Genomic DNA, 19,620 nt, shown 5'->3' with positions numbered 1-19,620 from the left:
GCATGTAAGTCGTGCCCCGGGCCTAAATCCAGAATGATAAACGGACGAAAAGGAAAAAGAAAAAAAAAAATAGTGACGGAGAAAGCCAGAAGATCCAAAGACAAAAAAAAAAAAAAAAAACAGAAAGAAAGAAAGAAAGGGCGATCGCATGCATGTGCATGCAGGCAGGGGAGACAATAAAGCACATAGATGATATCGGGCCCAAAGTAGCTAATATCGCCAGAGAGAAAGAGAGAGAAAGGGGCCGGTGTCGTACGCGTGGCTGGAGGCGAGGAATCGAGCAGGGAATTGAAGCGGAAAGAACGCTGAAAATGTACAACCACGCCACACCACCCCCACCTCCATCATATACCCCTCATCGCCACATCCCCCCCCTCTCTCTCTCTCCGCGACACACATGCATCAATAAACGTTACAAGGACAGCAATAAACATCACGCCACACAGTAGGGAGAGAGAGAGTGGCGTGGTAGACTGGTAGTGAAGGTACGTACCTGAAGAGAGAGAGAGAGAGAGATGGGTGTGTGTAAGTGTAACAATCTCAACACATTGAACGCTCTGCAGAGGACACGCCACACCCTGATTCTTAAATAGCTTGTCCTTTCTCTCTCTCTCTCTCTCGCTCTCTCTTTCTCTCTTATTCTTTTAGCTTTTTATTTTGTGGGTCTTCTTCATTTTCCTCTTCTCTTCTGCCTTCTCATCTGCTGCTCTGAGAGGGAAAGAGAGATGAGTAGTGTTGGTCTACAAGGGGAGGAGTTGAGAGCAACCCTAGCAGCAAGTGAGAGCAGAAGACGGATGGATGGTGGCTTCCCTTCTCACAATAAGCAAGGTAAAAATGACCTCTCGGAACTTGGGAAAGTTGGCTCCTTTTTGAAATTTTTCCTATTTGGGTTTTCTATTCTTTTACTTGTTTTGCTTAATTTCTGTTTACAAGGGGCTTATATTGTTATATACTTAGATGGGTTTTCATTTTTTGCCTTTTTTTTTTTTCTCAGTGAATATGTGATGCATGTTAATGATTCCTAGTTCTTCGTTTTAGAGTAATTTCTGATGAATAATGTGATTTTTATATTGTTTTTTTGCATCTTTCATGTATTTCATATTTTTCTGTGTTATTTAAATATATTTGTTATATTTTTTGAGTTCTATATATCACCTTAGTTTGTTTGTGATACTGTTCTCATAATGGAGTAATCAAGCAAACACAGCTTGTTACTCACAAAGAGTAGAGGGCCGGCCGTAGCTCTCTTCTTCTACGTGATCAAAAGCTCAATCAATGATGGGCATTTTAATTTAGGGTTAAATATAAATTTCGTTCCCTTATCTTAACACTTTATTAAAAAAAAAAAAAAAAATCGTTGGATTTTTAAAAGTACCAAATTTGATCCATGTGCTTTTCACCTTCATTAAATTAAAATGGTTGTTTCGTTAATTTTCTGTCTAAAAACTGTAAGGGATTGGCTCAGTGGTTGGACATCTTAGGACTTTGAGGATGCTCCTTAAAGTTTTAGGTTCGAAACTCATTAAATGCAAACTACTTCTTAATTGAGGCCATCGAACTAAGGATTCGCACCTTGAATTAATCAATGTGCACTTGTGAAAAACTCATTGCCGAGAGCCTATGTACCTCCAAGATTAGTCGGAGCAAAGCTCCAGATACCTGGTGCCAAATCAAAAAAATATATATATATATATTAATGTCTAAAAAATTAACAAATTTTGTGCCACATGTAAAAAAAGAAAGAAAAAAAAAAATCCATATAAGACCTATAAAACATTGTCATGCATACATTCTTGCCAAAAAAGAGAGAGAGAAAGAGAGAGAGAGAGAGTTGGAGATGAAGGAAAATCCCTACTTTTCGTGGTGGCCGGGTTCCTGATGACCCATCCCCACTCTCACGGAGGTGGTTTACAGGGAACCCCATCCCTTACGACTACCTCCGCTTCCACCTTGCAAAGGTGCTCATGAAGGAATCCCCTCATTGTGAGTGGATCACAAGGGGACCCTCCACCCTCGAGACCACCTCCGTAGGGTGGGGTTCCCTCGTGAACCATCATGACCAGGGTGGGGTGGGTTTTTGAGGAACCTCATGATGCAACGTGGTGTAATGGGTCCTAGAATTGACGGATACAAAACTTACAAATCTTTCCAAAGCTAAGAGCATAGTCAAGGATTTCAAGCAAAATAAGATTAAAAAAAAAAAAAAAACATTTGACTATTTCTTATAGAAAATTGAAGAAAATACAACATAAAGTGCGACCTAAGTGTTTATGTAGAAAAACAAGTCCAAACTTTACTAGGAAGGTAAAACAAAATGAAATTGTTGAGTTGCGTTTGAACTAATAAAAGTCTTGTTCAAACAAAACCTTGTGATAACGTCCCGCGGTCGAACAAGCTTCGATTGGATGTCTTGGTCAAAATCTTCATGAAATATGACTTTCGTAGCCCTTTGAATAAGCTTTCCAATTCCACAAAAATTGTCTTCATTCGATATTGAAATCTCAAGATATGACTTTAATTTTTATTATGATGGATTTGCCTAAAGACTTGCTTGTATCATCCTCCCTTGATTAGAGAGAGTTCGATCGTCTTCAAATTCCCGTTGTCTTTGCCCCGCATTGCCTAAAGACTTGCTTGTATCATCCTCAACTTTTTGGATGTCTCATATTTCTCAATACCAAAACAAACTGAAACAAAAACAAAATGAAACCATTCATAGGATAATTGTGAATAGTAATTCTGAAATCCTTTATGCCAACTTGAGATAGTTCAAGTTTCACAAATCCTTCATTTATCTTCTCAAACTCAATCTCTATAAAAATCTCCTCACTTTTTTTTCCCTCCCTCTAAAATAAAAATTTTCCTCCATCACACAAAAACCAATATCAAAATCATTATTAGGAGAACTTGATAGAAACTCTTCAATCCCAAGGAAATCAACAAAGCTAATTTCCTCAAAACCCAACTCAAATACTTCACTCTTTGAGCTTTCGTCAATCACATGATAAACATCATTCTCTTCAACAAATTTTACTATATCAACTGAAAGACTTACCTTCTCCAATAGATCATCTTTTTTAGGATAGATGTCGTAGATCGATGTAGAGGTCCAATTTACCAAAAAGTCTACCTCAACAATTTCATATTCTTCATCCACATTAGGTGGATTTGAGGCTTACTAACAACAATCGTGGCGGCACGTAATTGACCTAATGCATCAAACCTTACCTCATTTTGTTGAAATCAAGCCTCTTTAACGATACATTCGTGATCCTCCTCCACAAAAAAGGGATTTGGTTGACGGCAGTGACCATTAGCACCACCCATGGCAGCAAATTGCTTGGTTAGTGCTCCAATTTTTTCAAATATTTGATCACCAAACCAATCATCTCTTTCCTCCAATCGTTACAAACATGTTGTCAATTGATCATTAATTATGTTGCCTCTTCTCACTCATACACATCACCAATAGTTGCATGTCTGTTTCCTCCTCCATGCATGTCATCTCGTTCCTCCAATCATTACAAACATGCTGTCAATTGATCATTAATTGTGTTGCCTCTTCGTATTCATACACTGATACACATCACCAATAGTTGCATGTCTGTTTCCTCCTCCATGTGCTCCTCTTGGTGCGATGATAGGAAAAAAAATAATAAATTTGGGCCATGATATCAACTGATGTAGCGTAGTGCAATGGGTCACAAATTTAACATACACAAAACTCGTAACTTATTTCAAAACCAAGAGATCAAGGATTTGAGGCAAAATCAAAAATAAAATAAAATAAATAAAAACTCAACCTTTGAATGTTTCTTTTTGGAAATCAAAGAAAATACAACATAAGCGGCGGCCTAATTAAGCTGTCCTAAGTGGGTTTATATAGAAAAACAAGTCCAAATGGACCAAACCCTACTAGGAAAGTTAAACAAAAGGAAAATGTCAAGTCATGATGTTTGAATGGATAAAGTCTCGTTCGAATGGAACTTTTGGACAAAGTCTTGTGGCCGAATGTCTCTAATTGTTATAAGATGCAACACTCAATCGAATGTGCATTGATTGAGCCTCTTGGGAAATGTTTTTGCATTTCTCTTAACAACCCGTTTTGATCTAATAAATCTTGAAATTGATAAATCTTCATAAAATATGATTGCGTAGCACTTTAAATAAACTTTTCAATGCCATTAAGATTATCTTCATCTAATATTGGAATCTTAAGGTATAACCTATTTTCTTATGACGGATTTGCCCGAAAGTTGGTCTCCATCATCCCACCACTACCAACGGCAGGGATTTTGCCCCATCGTCACCGTTTCCATCCCTTTATTTTACTCTTTTTCTTTTGCTTTTTCTTTGTGATTTGTTGTTTTAAATTATATGCTAAAATGGCAAGAATGTAGGAGTAGCAATGCTTTAGAGGAGGTCATACCTGGTTTTTTGTATATGTCGTAAAAAAACGTAAAGATCATTTTGACGAATTTGATTAAAATTTTCACTTTAATTTATTTGTCAAGTCTTTATTTCACTTTAGAGATTTTTTTTTTTTCATAAAACTCTTGACGTCTTTGGTTTTCAGTTCTGTATTTCAGACTCATGCAAATGACTGTGAGATCTATCTCCCATTGAACCAGCAATTAAATCACTTAATTTTGTCTCAAATCTCTTCAGCTCAGTCATCACTGAAATGGGTTTCTATTATGTTAGTCATTTTGCTTAAATCATCCGTAAATTGGCATCCTATTTGTTTATACTTAATTATCCAGTCAATGGGTTCTCGGATTTGCCTCTCCTTGTCTCTTCTTTCTATGTTTACTATTGGTTTTCTGTTACTATTTCTGGGTCTCATGTTAATTTTACTCTGTTATGATCTTAGGAGAGAAAGATGATTTGTATACTGAACTGTGGCTGGAATGTGCTGGGTCTCATGTTTACGTTCCGCGCGTTGGGGAGAAGGTTTTCTACTTCCCTCAAGGTCACATTGAACAGGTTCCATTATCTCCTGCACCCTTTTTTCCTTTCAATATAATAGTCTTTTTTTTTTTTTTTTTTCCTCAAAGCAACTTAGAAAAAGACTTGGGCACACATGATTTGATGGAACACCAAATCTCACACACACACATATATATATAGATGTTATAAAAAAAGATGGTGACACATTTATGAATGTGTGATTTGATTATATAGATGCTATGAACTTAAGACACGAACATTTTGGGTGCATTTGTGTTCTTTTTATGATAGTTGCTTTGCCCTATTTCCTTCATTATAGGCAGTAGGCAGGGATGTTTACTTGGGCTAGGGCAGATAACTTTGAGAGGCAGAGGAGTAGGAGATTTAGGGGGTGCTAGGAGGTTGTGGAAAAAGGAGAAAAAGTGGAGGAGAAAGAGAGAGAAGTTGAGAGGAGGATGGAACAAAGTCGCATGATATCAAAACAGTGATCCTCAATATTAATTCTTAACATCATAAGTTTTCTCTTATTATAATTAAATTTTTTCACGTGTTGAGTCTTATTTATTAAAATGAAGTATGACGGTATGAGTTCATATGTGAGGAGTGTTAAAATATTAAATTCATAATTTTTTTATCGGTTTAAGTTTTTCGAAAAGGTATTTGATTCAGCATGTTTTAACACAATGAAATCTTTTGCATATAGAAACTTTTTAGAGGTCAAACTTTTGGGTTTCAAAAAATAAAAATAAAAATTCGAATGCTCTTTTTTCTAGGTCTTGACAAAGAAATTGATTGATTTTAAAAATATATGAATATTTTTTTTTCTCAGATTTTGGGAGGGTCAAGCGTCTTTTTAAGATTTCTGGAAAGATTAAAGGGGTCCATTTAGAATTCTAGAGGTGATATTTTTTATTTTTTATTTTTTTTATATAGACTTTTTTGAAGGCCAAAAAGGATTTTCTTTTTTCTTTTTTTTCAAGTTTCTTTTTAAGGGGGTGGCTCACCATTCATCACCAATGCTTTTGGGATTTTATGTGTGAAACTACTGTTGGACCCGGAAAGATCCAACTTTCGCACGTCCAGACTGAGCCTTCTTCAAAACCTACAAAAAAGGAAGAAGGGTGGGGGTAAATGGAGAGAGTAAGGAAAGATCCAACATTCGCACGTCCAGACTGAGCCTTCTTCAAAACCTACAAAAGAGGAAGAAGGGTGGGGTAAATGGAGAGAGTAAGGATCGGAGAAGAGCCCTCTTGAGTGTAGAGAATGAATTAATGTCCTACCTGAGTGAGAAGGTCCTCTTGGGCCCCTTCTTAGGCCTTTGTAGCAGCATGCTTTCCATTTGGTTATCTTGGGCTCTCTTGGGCCATAGTGGTAGTGGCCTTGTGGCAGGCTCTTCCTTGGGTTTTAATAATAGCAGGGCTTTAATTAGGCTATTGGGCCTCTCTTGGGCCTTTGCAGAAGTAGGTATTGTAACACCCCATTTCATTGATACACAAGATTGTTCGCTTTTGGCTCTTCAGAATCAGACTTCCTAAGAGGTCCATCTTGATACTACTCTTGCATAAGCTCTCTTAATTGTGAAGTTCTGATAAGATCATAACTATCACAACTTTAAAACGTATTGTTGTCAGAAATGGTGAAAGTATATAAATAAGGACATCTCCATCACCATATCCAGGTGATATGAGACATCACAATACCCCCTCTTAGAACCGAGGGTTCCCGTTGGCGACTCTCATGGGATTAGCCTATTCTTGGCGTCCCAACGAGTGCCCAGTAGCGACCCTCATGGACTTGTGCACGCTCCCCCCTTCTTAGGTTGGGCTATGAATTTGATACCATTTGTAACACTCCACTCCATTGACACACAATATTGTCCGCTTTTGACTCTCTTGAATCAGACTTCCTAAGTAGTCACCCATCTTGGTACTATTTTCGCATAAGCTCGCTTAACTACGAAGTTTAATGGGATCATGACCATTACGGCTTTAAAACGCGTTTATCATGAAGGGTGTAAGTATACATATAAGCACATCTCTATCTCCATACCCAGGCGATATGGGATGTCACAGGTCTTGTACTCGATTGGGTCTCGGGTTTTTTCGATTATGTTCGAGTGGGTTTATTACTACTCTATCAAATATCAACTATCATCTTTTATGGGCTGTCTTTCAAATGGTAGCCACTGGCACCAGGCAGTAGAAACTAGTAGAAACTTGAACAGGTGGCAATAAACGAAATCTTTAAAACTGTCCAATGTTATTAATGCTGGGGTAGCTCGGATTTACGCATTGGTTCTGATCAAAATGATATGTTTACACCTTTAAATCCCATGTAAATGCCCACGGATACACATTTATATTCCATTAGCAGCCAACCCTGTATGTTTTAAACAAGTGACATGTTTGCTTGACATATTATATCTTGTAGCAACATTATTGTTCTGCTTGCTTGTCTGGGTTCATACTTGGTTATATGATATCTGGTGTAGGTTGAGGCTTATACCGACCAAGACGGTATGATGGAAATGCCAATTTACAATTTATCTTCTAAGATCCTTTGCAAGGTTGTTTATGTTCAGCTAAAGGTACATCATCGCCATCTTTTTCTTGATAATCTATTCTAGTATTTGCTTTGAACCGTGTCTCTGACTTGGGATTTGAGGATACTTTAAGTGGACCTCTTTATGATCCATTTGGTTTTGCAGGCTGACTCTCAAACAGATGAGGTGTTTGCTCAAGTTACTTTGCTTCCAGTGGCAGAGGTAAGCTAATGAGTGCTGAGATGTTCAAGGGGTCCGGCATATATTTGTGCATAGCTGAATGGTCTCTTATCCTATTTTACTCGAGGCGCATTGTGAAGTCACAGGAACATGAGATTAATAGATTTTTGAAGCCATTCAAACTGTGAGCTTGAGAGTTCTGTCCTCTTTACAGGATTTGTAGTAATTCCAATGTGCGCCTGTGCATGCAAGAAGATACTTTGTCTTTCATCTGGTGTTCGGAAACTGGAACAAACCAATTTCCTGCTCTCTACATAACCTCAATTCTAGTTATTTTATAGCATTTGAAACTTCTGGTGTTGATGGCGATTCATGAGTTAGATCTTGAATTGTTTCATCTTCAAGTAATTTCCATCTTCTTCCGCTATTTCTGTCGGTTACAAATATTGTATTGCTTTGACTTCTTGCAGCAAGATGAGATAAGTTCAGAGGATGAGAATGCTGTGTCTTCACCTCAGAGAGCTAGTGTGTGCTCCTTTGTCAAAAGGCTCACTCCTTCTGATACAAGCACACATGGTGGATTCTCTGTTCCCAAGCAACAGGCTGTTGAGTGCTTCCCACCTCTTGTTAGTATCCCTTTCAGGACTTTTATCTTTAAAAATCTTAGCTATGTTTGGCAACAGCCGGGGCCGGCACTGTAGCTGGAACGGCACTATTCCAGCTACAGTGCCAACTGACAGGTGGCAGCAAAAATTGACTTTTTCATATTAAATTTTTTTTTTTTAATATTTTGCTTTTAAAAAAAAAAAAAAAATTTTAATATGAAAAAGTCAATTTTTGTTGCCACCTGTCAGTTGGCACTGTAGCTGGAACAGTGCCGTTCCAGCTACAGTGCCGACCCCGGCTGTTGCCAAACATAGCTCTTATGACAGACAGCATGTGTGGAAAAAAAAAATGACTGACATTAAGTTGTTTGGATTAGAGTTTAATTAGGCTTTCATGAGGTATTTTCTGAAAGACACCTTAGAATAGTTGATTTTTGGCTTCTCTGGCATAATTAGCTTGTAACAATATGAAATACTAGAATGTGTCCACCCATTTTCTCTTCTTCCTATTCCAATTATTTGCGAGAAATAAAAAATAAGTATGTTATATATGTTGGTCCTTTCCATTTTGCCGGTATTTGGAATTACAGAATCTTTCATCACATTCTCTTCCTTGTGGAATCAATTGTACTTGACAAGCTTGTTTCAAGTATTGGATAAGAATCTGGCTCATTCATTTGTTATTGGTGTTGTTGTAGAACATGTCTCAAGAACCACCTGTACAGGGACTGGTCGCCAAAGACTTGCAAGGGTTTAAATGGCACTTCCGCCATATTTATCGCGGTATGCCTACTAAGCTCATTTCATCTGGAAGCATCTGTGCCTGTAATAATCTTTGCATTAATTTCAGTGCTTTGATGAATCACAAACAAAACATGGATGTTTGGGTGTTCCATGGAAATTGTATCAGTTCACTGTGATTTACATGTCATTAAACAGATAAATTGGAGGCATTGCCATGATAAAAAGGGTTGTTTCTTGAATTGAAGTACTCTTATTTTAAGCAACCGACTCGAAAATAAAAACCGGACTCATTTATATGGTGAAAAATTGTCATGGGCTAAGTTTGAGTCCTATATGATACACAATGGACCAGTGTCTTAAGAACCACCATGTGGTTGATTTTACATTTACAATTGATATATCTGACAAGTTGTCTAGGGTTTGGAGAATATTTCTCATACTTATAACGCCTCTAGTTTTAGCTGCATTTCTCCACTGCACTAAATGTAGGTCAGCCAAGGCGGCACTTGCTCACTAGTGGTTGGAGTAGCTTTGTGACTGCAAAGAAGCTTGTTGCTGGGGATACATGTATCTTCCTTAGGTTCTCTCTCTCTCTCTCTCTCTCTCTCTCTTTCTCTCTCTCATGCAAATGTTCTAGGATTTTTTTTGGTGGTGTATTTTCTAGCATTTCTTGAATCTAGGTAGGCATTATATCATGGAACATTCAAAATATTTAATTTGTGGAGGGAGTTTCTAGTACTTTGCTGTCTTCAGTTGTTCAATTATCTCTCAGTCTGTTACATGAATAACTATTATTATTTTCTCCATTATTAATGTTTTGTTATTATTTTTATTTATTATTATTCTTGCTTAACAGAGGAGAAAATGGACAACTTCGTGTTGGGGTCCGCCGTGCAATGAAACAACTAAATAATGTAGCAACGTCTGTCATATCTCGCCACAGCATGCAACATGGCATTCTCGCCAGCGCTTTCCATGCTGTTACTTCTGGAACCATGTTTACTGTGTACTACCACCCTTGGTAAGCTGATGATAGGGGTTTACTCTGTATCTTTGAAAGTATTATTGGGCACAAAGATTCTTTTTGGTAGTATTTAAGGAACCATTTAATTTATCTTGTGCAGGACAAGTCCTTCTGAATTTATCATACCTTACACAAAGTTGAATAGAAGTGTCTATTCAGTTGGAACAAGGTTTAGAATGCAGCCTGATGGTGAAGAATGTTCAGAAAAGAGGTAATTAAGCCTAGCCTTTCTGGAACACTTGGCTCTATCTTTCACAATTAGTCCTTTTGGGATTCTTACTTATTTCAAATTCTAATGAAAGCTTATCACTCCAACCCTACCACCCCTGAAAATAGACATACAGCATTACTTGTGCTTAAGTCCATGCATTTTAGAAGAATGAGTGAAGATGCTTTAATTGCAGGGTGTGACATGCTATGACTTATAATAGCAAGAATGGTTAGAATAAAATAGTTATCACAGATAATCTTCCCACATTGAAGCATATATTTGCCATCTATATTCCTTTGACTGAATGTTGTTGCTGTGTCAACCAGACCTACAGGTACTGTAGTTGGTATTGGAGATATTGATTGTATTAGGTGGCCTGGTTCAGAATGGAGATGCCTTCAGGTAACAAGCCCTTTTCATGACTTTCAATATGCTCCTTGGCCCTTTAAACTGATATTTTGTAGTTTTAGTAATTCTTTTGCTGAATTAGATTTTACATCAAGTCAGGTGCAGTGGGATTCCACATCGGACACATTTTTGCATCCTGAAAGGGTTTCGCCTTGGAACATTGAGCTGATAGAATCAACCAACAAGAAGAAGAGGACGCGGCCACTTGATCCAGCATTGCCTGGGTTTTCTAGCAGGACCAGAGATGGTCTGTGGCCCTCATTTATCTTCTGTTTTGAGTTTCAAACTTGGATGGTTTCTCTAGATTTCGGAAAAGCTGGAAGATATGTTTTACTAGTCTATGTCTATATCCTCAACTGGAGTCTGTTTTCTTGTTAATCATATTTCTTTGTCTTTTAGGCTTATTTCAGAGTCCGGTTGAGTTTACACCTCCGAGACACCCAAAGGTCTTGCAAGGTCAAGAAGACAGGAAAACAGGTGCTCAAGAACTGGGTGCACAAACCTCAGCCATATTTCCACATTTGATCTACAGGCATTTGGGATTGGAGAATCAGCTATGTCATCCAATGCATGACCATCTTTATCGACTTAGTAGCAACACAGTACCATCTCCTGCTGGAAATATGGCTGCTCCTTGCACCACTTACCCGTGCCCCCAAATAATTACTACTTCTGTAGTATGTGACAATGATGCAGTTAGCAGAAACAATTCAGTTTCAAATGTCACCACTAGCAATACTGGATCCCAGGAATGCAGGGCTTCTGAATCAAGGGATGAGAATGAAGCTCCTCTTTCCCAACCAACTGGCCGTACGAGATACATGCTCTTTGGAGTCAATTTAGTTAATAGTCACCCGGAGCTCCCTTCAGTACAAGTTGCCAATTATTGTGAACTTTGTAGTCCTTGTTCTTTCTCTCGAACATCTCACTCAAGTGTTTCTGAAACTATCCAGGTTTCAGAGCCCTCCAAGGATATCTCTGGCGTCCTTCTGGAGAAACAATGTGAGAATTGCTCTGTCACTAGCAGGAGTTGCACAAAGGTACTTTTTATTATTTTAATTGCTTTTATATAATGTTAGGAACAACTTCGAGGGCAAGTAATACTGATTGAATTACATGTATTGAACTTTCATGGTAAGTTATCAGATTGAGGTTAAGCAACATCAAACAAATTAAAGTGCCTGCATTTAGTATAAGCAAGTAATCACTTCATTTCTAGAATTGTTAAATGGGGACTTGTGTGGAAGTTTTAGAATGATAGTGCTTAATTGAAGCTACATATACATATCATTTAGACTTGATTCTTTTATTGACAAAGAATTAGGCTTTTAAGTCCATTCTTCTTTGAAGTTGCCTTAGAAGAATATCAGTGCAGGCACGGAATCCAAAGTTGCTTCTTTACAAATCCTTGTTATGGCCCAGTTAATGTGAGAAAACTAATCTTGAGGATCTGTGAAATGTACTGTTCCAGGTGCTCAAGTATGGATCTGCACTTGGAAGATCAGTTGACCTCATGCGTTTCGATGGGTATGATGAACTCATTTCTGAGCTTGACCAGATGTTTGATTTCCAAGGAAGCTTGATTCATGGAACCAGTGGATGGCACGTAACCTTTACAGATGAAGAAGGATTCATGATGCTGATTGGAGATAAACCATGGCAGTTAAGAACCAAAACCTATATCAGTCTCAGATAATATGTCTTAGGTGGTGGTATTTTGAGTTTGATCTGATATTGGTATGACTGGCCTAATTTGTTGTTATTTGTTTTATTTATGCAGGGAATTTTGCCTCATGGTGCGGAGGATCTTCATCTGTCCAAAGGAAGAAATTGACAAGCCAATACAAGAAATTGGAATCTAATAGGGATTCAATTGTGGATTTCATGAGTTGCCATAACTTGAAAAAACCAGAACTTTGCAGTCTTTTTTGAGATGAATTTTATAATATCATATATATTTTCAAGTTCATGAGTATATGTATGATGAAAATAAGGATTGATTAAAGATTGAATTCAGGTCGAAACAAGCTTTAACAGATACAAATTAGCAATTTCTTTAGTCAAGGGGAGTACTACATAGTAATGCTGACTTACTTTCTTGATCTTTCTAGTTATGAGCAAGTGCTATTTGCCAAATGCATTAGTATGTGCAAAGGAATAGTTATGTTCTTGCTAATCTGGGTTCATTTGTGGATGGTGTTAAAAGCTTATACTGCTGTTGATCCTGATCTGCATGTATGTGTGGGGCAGACAGAATTTGCCCATCAATATTGATTTTGTTGTCATCTTATGCTGACAATGGAACAAATAATGTTGACTATAGTTTACGGTCCGAGTGCTTGTTTGGTTTAGCGATTTCAATACGTGTCGTTTGAGAAAATAACGATTTTAAAACGCAGTTAAGTGTTTGATACGATTGTGGTTTTGAATTTAAAATCGCATTTTGATTTTTAAAATTGTTTGTTTTAAAAAATGTAACCCTTTATTTGCAATTTGAAAACGTGAAAAATTTACTATGTTTTTTAAACGCACTCTCAAACAAGACATTTTTTGTAATTTTGTTTAAAAGTGATCGTTTAGCTTGTCAAATCACGGGGAACACAATTTTAAAATCATATTCAAATGACTTCGTTATATATTAGAAGTGATTTGCTAAGAATCCCATAATAATCTTTCATAGTAAAGACATATCACCTCAAGTGGAATTCGAAGGAGATACATTACAAGTAGTGCAGAAAAAAATTGCTGTAATTATGGCTAATTAATTGACGACGTTGATGTTGGGATAGTGCTGAATTCTTTACAACAACTATGGCTAATTAATTGACGATGTTGATGTTAGGATAGTGCTAAATTCTTTACAACAGTTTGAGGGGTGTTTACGTTAAAAGAGAAGTGAATGGTTCAGCTCATAAGCTAGCAAAAAATATGCTTTCTCTTAGAAATGAAGTGATCCTCATAGAAAAAAGCTTTTAAGTTTTAATTACAGGTCCTGTTTGGAGGAGGGAGGAAGCCTTGCTCCCTGTTCCCCCCCTCTCTGCCTGTGCGGTTTTCCCGTTTGTTCCATTTTTGCTTAGAGCTTTTTTCTCTTGGTGCCCCATAGCATGGTAGCCGTCGTGACTCCGCCTTGCCATGTCCACTGTGTTGCCGATCTTTACCGCATCTCTCCATCACCCTTTTTTTGCGCCGTCAGCAGCTTCCTCAGCTCTTTGCTCCAATGTTTGCTGCTGTGTTGTGTTTTTTTTTCCTGTATTTTCTTACTTGTTTTATTGTCCTGGCGTTTGGGCTTAGGACGTAAATAATTTTTTGGCCTTTCAGGTCAAGAAGGACTACTTTTGGTGTGGTGCTTTTACTCATGCTTGAAGAATGACTACCTATGTCCCGGATTGAATCTGCATCGGGCAGATATGTTCTATAAGCTGAAGATCATAGGATTTCAATGTAAGATTTGTATATTTTTAACCTCTATGACGTGTAATCCATTAGCTTCGGCTATAAATTTCAGAGCTTTATGCTCTATGATTGTAAGAGTTTTTATGCTCTTGATTATTCATGAATGAAATCGGAATTTTTTTTTTTTAAAAAAAAAGTGATCCTCATAGAAGAAGCCTCATTGTAATACCCTATTTTTCTCATCAATAACATAAATGTGAGAATAAAACCATATTGACCACATCAACCACTAATAAAAAACTAGTAGCTCATATATTTGTATCGTGGAAATTGTATGGGCTTATGTATGCTCGGGTTGGGTTTATGATTTCATAAAGTGTGATTTAAAAATAATAATTTTAAAATATGCAATTTGAAAACATGATTTTTAAAAACGCAATTATACGTTTGGCAAAATAACGATTTGACATTTAAAACTGTAATTTAGCCTTTAAATTTTTGCATTTTCAAAAAAATACATTCTTACTTGCGATTTAAGAATATAGATTGTTTACATTTTTAAATATTTAACAATTTAATTTAAAATTACATTCTTAATGATAAAATTGCTACCTCAAACGCACTCAAAATCTAAAAGAAGAGAGCGAAAGAAATGAGAGCCGTTAATTTCAACAATGCCCAATCTTCCATTTCCCGTCTAATTGGAAACAACAATGTCAGTGAAAAGTTCCTTTCAAACTTCATGTTTTTGTACCCTTTGGTTAGTTGAGCACTCACTTTTAGTTTTAGGCATATAAGAATTAACAAAAAAATAAAACAAAAAACAAAAAACTAAGCGCTCGTTTGGGTGTATGACTTTTTTTTTTTTTACTCAACTGAACTCAAAATTGCAAATATTGATGAGAAAAAAGAGTTGAGATTATGTTTGAGTTGTTTGAAGAATATAAAATATAATATTAATAAATCAAATTAAAAATTAAAAATATATATTAAAAAAAAAAATTGGGGCAGTTTTGAACTACCCAATGGGTGGCCGAGCCACCCTCCCAAACCACCCCCGACTGGGTTTCGGGGGGTGGATCGGCAACCCAGTCGGGGGTGGCTGCGCCACCCCACTGGTTTCAGGGTGGCCGGCCACCACCCCTAAATATATATATTTTTTATTTTTTATTTTCTTGATTTTTAAAATTTTTTTATTAGTTGGGTTGAAAGATATTGAGTGAAGTTAAAAAATTTTGTGTTGAGTTGAGTGTTAGTCATGTCAAATAAAACTGAAAAAAAGAGAAAAAAAAAAAAAAATTTTGAGATAAGTTGGGAAGGATTTCCTTCCCAAAATATTGCATCCAAAGGCTAAAAAATATATCATTTTTTATTTTTGGGATTTAGGGTCTTTTAAACATAAGGTTTGAGGTTTTAAGTTTTTTTTTTTCTTCATAATTTTAGATGAATGCACCCAAGATCAAAGCCACCCACATAAGAATATGGGAACTTTATAAGAAAAATATGGTGTGCAAAAAGCTTTAAAAGATACAAATTTTCTTTAAGGTTTTAGATTGCATTTGACATTACAATTTTACGAGATAAGTGTACATTTAAAAAAAAAAAAAAAAAAAAGACGAATAAAAAGCATTTCATTTAAGAATTTGTTTGGATAAAAGGTTCTGAAAATGTAGATATTTTTAATTATAATTAAAAAAAAAAATTGTAATTAAAAATTACTATTTTTCTCAAAATCGCAAAACATCTAAATGAAACATACGTTATTGGACAAGAATTAGCTATAATTCATATAAACCAATGGTAACAAGTTAATAACACACAACGTAAGAAAAGTGGTGGGTGGTGGCGGTGTTGGTGTTTCGCCGTAAATGTAGTAGGCTGAGCTTACGAAACGATATCGTTTCTGCCTATTCAGCCTACCCCTTCCCGTCTTCATTCAATCCTTTGCAGGTCCAGCCGATAATCTCATCTGTTAACTTGCCTTTCCATTATCCTCCTCCAACTTTCTCGAGAAAGTGACAGAAAATTGGAAGTCAAAAGGAAAAATTCAAAGAAACCCAAAACTCCAAAAACCATGAGGTCCTTGTATTTCACTCCACCAGCCACACCCATTTCAATCCGTAATCCTCGTATATCACTCACAAATGGCGCCTCTGAGCTGTGTTTCCCAGTTTCATTTCATCCAATTCAGCCTCTTCAACATCCACTCACTGTTCTAAAATCTCAGTCTCATCCAAACCCACAGAGCAATTTACATGGAGTAGGAGAAGAAGAAGACCCAGATGCCCAAGATGCCCAAGTTCAAGACTTGAGGGTCCCAGAGCATTGGTCGGTGCCCTCCAAGGCCTTGGAGGTATAACTTTTCCAGTTTCTTCATATTTAGCCCATTTTCCACTTTAACTTGCATAATTTATTTTCGAACCTTTGTGCATTATTATTATGTCATGAGCATTGTAAATTTATAGTAAGTGTTGATATGCTGGGTACCTTAAAAAACTATGGTTATATAGAATAACCAAGATTAGCTGATAGTGAATCTTGGGAGCGGCTTTCTTTTCTTTCTTTTTTTATTTTAATTATTGTTTTAACCCGTTAATGGTTTTCAATAATTCAATTAATCATATTAAGAGTGAAATTCCAATTAGGAATCAGACTTCCTAAGCAAGGCTGCAAGGCAGCTCTTGGTCTTTTGAAGCATGGATCGTTTTTATGTTGCTGTTTGTATTGCCTTGGTGAACTGATTTTATTGCTATTCTAACAAGACCACCCAGCTATTTGTTACAGCCATCAATAACCACTGATGATCAAGCTGTATTTCTTAAAATTCTTCTATACACGAGTGGAAATAGGCATACGAGGTTTAATATGATTCTGTTGGAATGTGGTTAGTGTTAGAAAGTCTGCATTTATTTGGTGTGGATTTTGGTTGTAGTTTGGCCTCACCATCTAATAGCTTATGCTTTATAGGTTGGAGCTTCTAACATGGAGCTCAAGCTTGGTTTGTTGTCTGTTTGTTTGTTGGCTCTGTGGACTTAAAATAAGGTTTTTGGATTTCAAGTATGGAAGACTCACCCATGTTCTAACTCTGGATTTATGAATACATCTTAATGACTCAGCATAACAAGCACTCCTTACAGCCTCACTAAAACCATTTTTTTGTTATTTTGGTGAGCCAATTTAACAAAAGTAGTTTAAATTTCCACTTTTCAAACTCACTACTTAAAAAAAAAAAAAAAAAAAAAAAAAATAGTAAAGTGAACAGTACTTACCGAATATAAAAATTACTGTTCACTCACCTATTGATTAAACAACTTATTTCTCTCTCTTCTTTGTTTGCTTTTCGTTTCTCTCTTCTTTTTTTTCTAAGAATAAACAAATCTTTGAAAAATAATATTTAAATGAAATAATAAAAGTTGATTGTTAAAATAGTGAGGCTGCTCTGAGTACTCTAAAAATGTGAGTTGTTAAAATAACCAAAAGTGCATTTTTGGTTATTTTGGTGAGTAAAATTTGGTGAAACTATTAGGAATGCTCCACTCACTTTGGACTTCTGAATAGTCTCATGGCTTAAAAGTGCTAGACCCCCTTATCATCGGCAGCATCTCTCACCACGTCATTGCCCTTCTTTACTTTAGTTTTTTAGAGTTTATTCCTAGGTATCTTGAATAAAAGTGTCCAACATTACCCTATTGCATCATGTTGAAGCAGATTTTTGAACAATCGGACTAATGACAGGGCTCCTATGAAACAGAGAAAATGGTTACAGGAAAACCGTTGGTCCCCAAAACTGAGGAATGGGGGACCGGTATAGGCCATGCCTCCCCCCTCCCCCCCAATTCATAAGGGAAAACAAAAATTTATAAGTTTTTTGTTTTTTGTTTTTTGCCTACGGGCTCCCACCAGTTAAATTTTTGGGCCCTTGGTCCATGTCCATACTAATTTCTACCTCCGTCCCTGAATGCTTAAGTCATTAAATTTGTCGAGAATAAAAACTGAATAGAGAGATTTTTGGAGGGAGTGATGGTGATTCCTGATTTTTGAAGAGATTGGCCCCCTTTAAGTATAGGCTTTTGAATATGATTCCCGGATGTTTGTCACGTGGTGGGCTTAGAATTGTCTAATTATTTCCATAAAATGGGATGCTTGAGTTGGCCAAGGCAAATTTATTGTACCAACGCATCACACGGGATGCAAGAATCGAAGTTGTATTCCACCTTGACCTGCAATTCTTTGGCTTAGATTGGGAAGGAGACAAAAATGTAATTAGTTATGTCTTTCTTACAGTGATTTCTTTGAGGTATTGTTAAACATTTCAAGGTGCATCCACAGTTGAGGCTCTAGATATAATGATTATTGACACTTGCAGCCTCCATTTCAGGAATCGGAGTGGCTTAGGTTTACCCTGCATAAATGGTTGGATGATGAGTATTGTCCAGAGGAAACCAATGTGGAAATCAGCAAGGTTGCTGCCAATTCATACTACCAATCTCTGCTACAAAAACAAACAGACCTGGGCGAAATATTGTTGAAGATGGCCAGAGAATTGGAATCCATTTCCTACCAAGAAAGCTTTCATGGGGCATTCTCCTCTGCAAATGCAGCAGTGAACTTGATTGTCCAACGTATAGCTCAGGTCTAGTTGTTTAACAAAGTTGAGCTCTGTGAAAAGTAACAAACAACTTTCTTGTGCAAATATAGACAACACATGAGTTTCTAACATCGTACTCAATCTTGGTTTGTTCATGTGTGAAAAAATCTTATAGGAGATTTGTGTGTTGATTGGAATCAAAAACTATTCCATCTTCAATTACAATTGAGAAAACTAGAATAAGAAAATCATTGAGAAAGGTGTTTTCATTAAAATATATACGAACTGTTAAAAGGAGTTAATGATGGCATGGCCAGGAATATCTGATTTGATTGTACAGGTTGTAGCTGATGAACATTTTGTTTCTTATACTACAACCCTTTCTCCTTTCATTTTTTTTTTCCTTTTATAAAAAATTCACGTTAACAAACACTATTTTTTTTTTTTTTTTTCACTTACCCATTTTGTTTCTCATTTTTCCTCTAAAAAGGGTTTGCCAAACACCAAAAAAAAAAAGAAAAAATTAAAACTTTTGATGAGAGTTGTTGAGGTGATTGAATCATCTGTCGACGCAAATTATATGCAATCATTCCCTGATGCTTTTTTCAACAGAATAATGGGGGCTGTTTGGCGCTAGACTGAAATTGTTTAGTGGTATGAGACTTGTAGCGCCCCGGAATTTTCAAAGTTATTTAAACAGATTATTTTGATGATGATGTTATTTTGATATCCATTTTAGCCTATGATTTTAATTCTGGGGAAATTTATGATATTACAGAGAGTGGTAATTAGATAATAGTTATTGGTGAAATAATAGGATAGTAAATGGTAAGAAAAATAGTAGATGGAGATTTATAGATGGATACTAGTAGGTGAAGATTTATAGATGGATACTAGTAGATGGAGATTTATAGATGGATACTAGTAGATGGAGATTTATAGATGGATACTAGTAGGTGAAGATTTATAGATGGA

General features: G+C 36.5%; 2 protein-coding genes across 5 annotated transcripts; both read left to right on the top strand.

The window, feature by feature from the left end:
- The first annotated feature begins 263 nt into the window (after window positions 1–263).
- Window positions 264–12,641, top strand: LOC132171271 (auxin response factor 23-like). Of its 4 annotated transcripts, XM_059582551.1 has the most exons (15): window positions 264–828; window positions 4,874–4,986; window positions 7,442–7,537; window positions 7,658–7,714; window positions 8,143–8,298; window positions 8,976–9,060; window positions 9,511–9,601; window positions 9,878–10,042; window positions 10,146–10,256; window positions 10,583–10,658; window positions 10,764–10,911; window positions 11,064–11,506; window positions 11,618–11,704; window positions 12,136–12,326; window positions 12,445–12,641. In XM_059582551.1, exons 1-15 carry the CDS (start codon window positions 726–728, stop codon window positions 12,524–12,526), a joined length of 2,004 nt encoding a protein of 667 aa, XP_059438534.1. In that variant the 5' UTR covers window positions 264–725; the 3' UTR covers window positions 12,527–12,641. The 4 variants fall into 4 exon arrangements, with proteins under 4 accessions (XP_059438534.1, XP_059438533.1, XP_059438535.1 ...); XM_059582550.1 differs by having other exon boundaries at window positions 266–828; window positions 11,064–11,704; XM_059582552.1 differs by lacking the exon at window positions 8,143–8,298 and having other exon boundaries at window positions 267–828; window positions 11,064–11,704.
- Window positions 12,642–15,900: 3,259 nt separating this feature from the next.
- On the top strand, window positions 15,901–18,794 carry LOC132171813 (uncharacterized). The gene is made up of 2 exons (XM_059583216.1): window positions 15,901–16,410; window positions 18,436–18,794. The coding sequence occupies exons 1-2, from the start codon at window positions 16,132–16,134 to the stop codon at window positions 18,694–18,696; spliced, it is 540 nt and encodes a 179-aa protein (XP_059439199.1). The 5' UTR covers window positions 15,901–16,131; the 3' UTR covers window positions 18,697–18,794.
- The last annotated feature ends 826 nt before the right edge of the window (window positions 18,795–19,620 follow it).

This window comes from Corylus avellana, chromosome ca2 (assembly GCF_901000735.1).
Source record: "Corylus avellana chromosome ca2, CavTom2PMs-1.0".
In the NCBI taxonomy this organism is placed as follows: domain Eukaryota; kingdom Viridiplantae; phylum Streptophyta; class Magnoliopsida; order Fagales; family Betulaceae; genus Corylus; species Corylus avellana.
This window is presented reverse-complemented; position numbering and strand designations above follow the sequence as displayed.